The sequence below is a fragment of the Orbicella faveolata genome, unplaced genomic scaffold (assembly GCF_042242905.1).
Source record: "Orbicella faveolata isolate gen_17 unplaced genomic scaffold, um_ofav_v1 contig_34, whole genome shotgun sequence".
In the NCBI taxonomy this organism is placed as follows: domain Eukaryota; kingdom Metazoa; phylum Cnidaria; class Anthozoa; order Scleractinia; family Merulinidae; genus Orbicella; species Orbicella faveolata.
In genome coordinates this window covers 11,510,001-11,515,000 of record NW_028301563.1, presented here as the reverse complement: position 1 = coordinate 11,515,000, position 5,000 = coordinate 11,510,001, and the positions used below count along the sequence as shown (strand labels likewise).

The 5,000-nt window shown below is 41.8% G+C and overlaps 1 protein-coding gene across 2 annotated transcripts in view; it reads right to left on the bottom strand.

The window, feature by feature from the left end:
• LOC110059082 (uncharacterized) overlaps positions 1 to 5,000 on the bottom strand; it is a 27,065-nt gene that overhangs the window by 21,368 nt on the left and 697 nt on the right. For both annotated transcript variants that reach the window (XM_089270786.1, XM_089270787.1), the window contains exons 1-5: positions 4,578 to 5,000; positions 2,658 to 2,761; positions 2,157 to 2,248; positions 1,339 to 1,401; positions 520 to 611 (exon numbers count right to left, since the gene is read on the bottom strand). The exon at positions 4,578 to 5,000 is cut by the window's right edge. In XM_089270786.1, coding sequence (XP_089126912.1) covers positions 520 to 611; positions 1,339 to 1,401; positions 2,157 to 2,248; positions 2,658 to 2,761; positions 4,578 to 5,000 — 774 coding nt within the window. The remainder of the gene's footprint in view (positions 1 to 519; positions 612 to 1,338; positions 1,402 to 2,156; positions 2,249 to 2,657; positions 2,762 to 4,577) is intronic.

Genomic DNA, 5,000 nt, shown 5'->3' with positions numbered 1-5,000 from the left:
CGAATTGCCTGTTATTTCGAACTCAAAACCATTTCCCTGGGATTAACCCTACAGTTATTTACTATCGGATATTTCGAAATCCCGCTATTTCGAACTCAGTATTTTTCGTTTCCCCTGCCAGTTCGAAATAGCGAGGTTTAACGTTATCATTTCTTCTTCTTCGGGGAGCAATGCTAAAAGCAGGAAGTTTGTCTGCGTAGGAGACTACTGACGTATGAAACCACAGGGTTTATGGTAGAACTGAAGGTTTCCAATCATTCTTGAACCTGCTGTTTATCATTTTTTGAAGTTTCGCACCGTATGCCTTGACTTACAAGATCACTCGAGGACCTACAGTAATCCCAAAGTGTCATAAGTTGAAAGCAATCAGTTGTCCAACCGGAGAGAAGGGTCTCATCCGGGATGTCATGTCACTTAGCAACGTCTCCGAGTGAAAAATAGCATTAACCCGGGCTTTAATAACCATGTTTATGAAACAGGATTTCCCAAGTTGCTATTGGTCAAAACGTATACACCTACCGTAATTGTATAAACTGTCTTTCTTGAGCAGATTTATGATGTTGAACTTGTAAGTAATGCCAGGAACCATGTTTTGAACGCGGAAATAATACCTATCGTAAACATGAAAGAATCTTAATATTATAATCGAAATATCAAAATTATGTTCCTGAGTGAGGGATTTTTTTCGGGGGGGGAGGGGAAAACGCCCGTTATTCCGCCAAAACTGCCAGTAGTATTTTTACCTGCTTTTTGAAGGGTAAAAGGCAAAGGTAAGTCTGCATACGAGCCAAGTGGCCCATCAGGCCGGAGCTTATTGCGGTTTCTGTGGCATGAAGCGACTAGGAGAATTTCTCTCCCCCCCCCCCCCCCCCCCGAACGGGATGCTTCAGTCCATTGCAGGGTTACCCCCAGCATTAAATTCGGCGGTACCCATTTATACACCTGGATAGAGAGAGGCACTGTGAGAGTAAAGTGTCTTGCCCAAGAACTGACAATGTCCCCGGGAAGGGCTCGAACCCGGACCACTCGATCCGGAAGCGAGCGCACTGACCATGAGGCCACCGCGCCTCATAAAAAAATGAAGACAAAACCTGTCCACTTGAACAGGAATATAACATTCGTTAACATGTGATATACATATGATTAATGGAAATCTTAACTGGCGAAACCATTCCGAAACCACTTAAATTGCAGCTAAAATCGAGCGGGTTTTACCTTAAATTGTGCAGAAATCTACAACTGGGAAATATCGGCTCCAGTTCAGAAATAAATATTTACTGAAAGTTGGGAAAGGTCGCCTTTTAGTTTTGAACTACGTTAAAAAATCTCACTGCTTACCATTGCATGTGTCGCTTAGTGTACAAGTCACAACTCAGGAGCAAGTCATATTCATAACTGCCACTACAAGACAAGGTAAAAACAACGTCCCTGAGTACAGGGTCTGTAAATTGGTCCATATTCACTGTATAGAAAGAAGGTGATCTCTGCATTCAAACTAAATAAAAAAGATCCCAGGAAAAAACGATGATTTGTCTCTCGCAAGCCAAGCAGTTTAAAAAAAGCCACCATTTTGTATGTTGTGTATGTGCACGCGCTAACGGCGCGAAAATCGTACGCAGTAGGGATGCGCAATGTAATTCTAAGGAATTCCCTTAACAGGCCAAAAGAACGTTGATAAAATAAAACGTTCATCGCCATGTTGTGGCCTATGAAAAAGCCCCCCTAGAGGAGTGCAGAGCAAACTCATTGCACTTTGGAAAGGAGAAACACTGGCTCTCTGGTTTTATTTTGCTTCATACCTCACCAGGGAACCTTGAGGGGCATAGCTAGCGAGGGGTCCTAGGGTGCTGGTGACCCCCCCTTTTGTAAGCCTTTCTTAAGCAAACAACCTACAACAGGTGGCAAAAACAACATCACAATCTGGTGAGTACCCTCACATTGACTCAGTGTGACTCCCCCCCCCCCCCCCCCCCCCTCCTTTGAAAAATCCTGGCTACACCCCTGAACCTATTCACAGACTAGTGGAGCTATACTGTTACTGTGTCACTAAATTCTCCCAACCAACATTACAAGAAATGTATGAAATTCAGTATGGAGAATTTATATTTTGAGCACCTGAAAATAGAAGGATCATTTCAAGAGGATTTTTGACTTACACTCTTTTAGCTCGCTTTAGGTTTCCACACTCAAACCTTGATTCAAATGTGAGGCTTGGAGGACAACCAGATGGGACGTGAATATGGTAACCCTGTGGCACAAAATAAAGAAAATATCACTATGCAATAAATATAATGTTTACTCAACTCATCTCCCCAGAAATATGATCAGATTCTCATTTCTCCTTAGATTATCAATAAATTGTCAAGTGACCAGGTCAGGAGAATAAAGAAAATCATGAACTGAAGATCAACTGCCATAAAAAAGAACACTACATCATATGTCAACTGGCAAAGGGAGTTAAGCTTGGTAATTCTTATAAGTGAAAGATGAGTTACTTCAGTTTCAGTATCTGGTTTCAGAAATTATCTATCCACACCCCATGAAGAAGATCACCGGAAATTCCATATAAAAATGATGTATTATGGAACAAAGCAGCTTTAAATTTGATGTTGTTAAGGTATGTTAGCGGTTAAAAATTAGTTCCTGCCACAGCTCACCTGCCCTTTACTCTGTCTTTCATAAACTGTGAGATTCCCACGCCATTGTTGAGGGTACTGTAGATTCTCATTACCCATTCTGTGTGCAGTGTTGGAATTTTCAGCTGAAACACAAAAATATATAGCCTGTCACTTCAAAGAATCATTTGAAGTAACTTGTAAGAATGTCAAATTGGTTTGAGAAAAGGAAGTGTCCCAGTGATCAAAAGAACCCAAATGGTTTCCTGGTACTGGAGACCCTGAGGAAAGCGGAATAACACCACTAGGAGGCCTTGTAGTGGAATCCTCAGGTAGGGGAAAATGGGGACGATGTCAGGGAATGACAAAGACAGTCATGGAGAGTATTGTGAGAAATTGGAGAACATCCAAAGACATGGGGCAAGGCCAAACAAACTGCAAAGAGAACAGAGGTCAGTGAGGGCTATGATAGAGGCCCTTTGTCTCTTAAGGGGCAAAAACAATTATGTCAAGCTCTAGTACAGGTGCTTTTGAATTTTGTTTTCTACATTGCATCAACAAGTGCAAGCATTGTTCATCCCCTTGGGTGGGGTGCTATTTCATCTCAGGGTAGTGAGACACACCTCAGTATTTTGTCAGTTGGTTCTAGCAATTCAATAGTACCCATTTATACACCCAGAGGGAGAGAGGCACTAACTCTGACTTTCCCTTCTCTGAGGATCAAGAAATCAATGGGTAGTGCTAAAAGGCTAATAAAACCTAACAGATATATGACGGCAACCTGCTAGTAATCAGCACTCTTTCCAATCCAGGTGGAGTGGCAACACCCTTGCGGTTACTCACCTCAACATTGAGGCCCTACTAGGGCTCTCTGGGATACAAACTATTTTGGTTAAAAAATTGACGGGATACAGGATATTTGGGGGGAAGATTAGTGGGATGTGGGATATTTGGGCAAAACATTACCATAGTATGGGATACTTAGAACACTCTTCCCACCTCCGTTCCTCTCCCACCTAATGGGGCCTCGACATCGCTACAGATATCTGGAGACTATAGAGCACCGGGTCACCAGGGCCTCAGACAGACTCTAGTCTAGTAAAGGAGTCAGAGGAACATCATTTTCTAGCAACTCCTCGCCACAAGCCCCACCAAAAATTTGAGTGGATGTTATCGTGCAAAGTTTGAATTCTTTCCGAGGCACAAACTTGCAAAACAGACAAAACATTTACATTGTAAAACAAAACGATAATTCACTGTCGCAAGGATGAAAAGTATCTATTATACAGTAAGATATTCATTTAAAACTGGGAAAATTTTTTCTTCGTCTTTTAACCTCCATTTAACTAAGATTAGTATACAAAATTAAAATATTTTCGCTAGCGTGGATCATCTGCTGCAATGTGCGTAATGTTTTGAAATAGCTCTTGAATAAACAAATTATGTCTTAGTTTAGGGTCCGTCACTGTTTATTTACTCTGTTCTTGAAGCACTTGAAACTTACGTGAGAAGAATTTGACAGGACTATTGCAGAAATTGTTGAATGCCTGCCACTCAAAAAGAGTTGAACTTTAATTCAACGCGGATACGCATTCTCGAACAATTCCTCTCGCGTTTCGAGCCTTCGATAAACCCAACAAAAAATATCAAATTTGTAATTCAATCCGCTTAACGCAAATGTCGATTTCGTATGCGTGACTTGCTAATTGCATGTTTGAAGAACTTTAGATCGAACGTCGCACGAGCATTATTCACAAAACATCGCAAATTTGCTTTCTTAAATCCCATCACTGAAGGTTTAGATTTCTTTATAAGCTGAAAAGTGAGTATTAACACTTGTAATTACCGCATGGGGGTTATAACAAGGCGAGAAGTCAGTGCGAAATGGAAATCCAAGTGGTAAACAAACGGACTTGTTTGGCATTCACGTCGAATTTTTTCATTTTAATGAGTCTCACATACCTTCCGTGTTCAATCTTTCGACAAAATCGGGAATAAAATGAATATGCTTCTGGCAAGAGAACCGCGGTAAGTGATCTTTCGGCCAAAACGGTCCAGGAATCTCGTGTTGTTCGCCTTTGTGATCAACCCATATACAACCCGCAGAGCGCTTATAAACAGGAACGGTGCTTGAGTTCGAGCACGTTTTTCCCGCATTCTCTAAAGCCGCTCGAGTGTAGATGCTGAACCGTTGGTTGAATTCGCTGGACAATGGATCTATGTCGCTGTCCGAATCGAAGCCGCGATGACTTGTTCGCGAGGAGGTTTTGTCGAAGGTGAGAGATCTCATTGAACGTCTCATCGCGTACTTTTGCAAATACTGTTGACGCCTTTGAAACAGCAACCCGTCATCATCATTAAAAGAAGGATAGCTATAATTGCGGT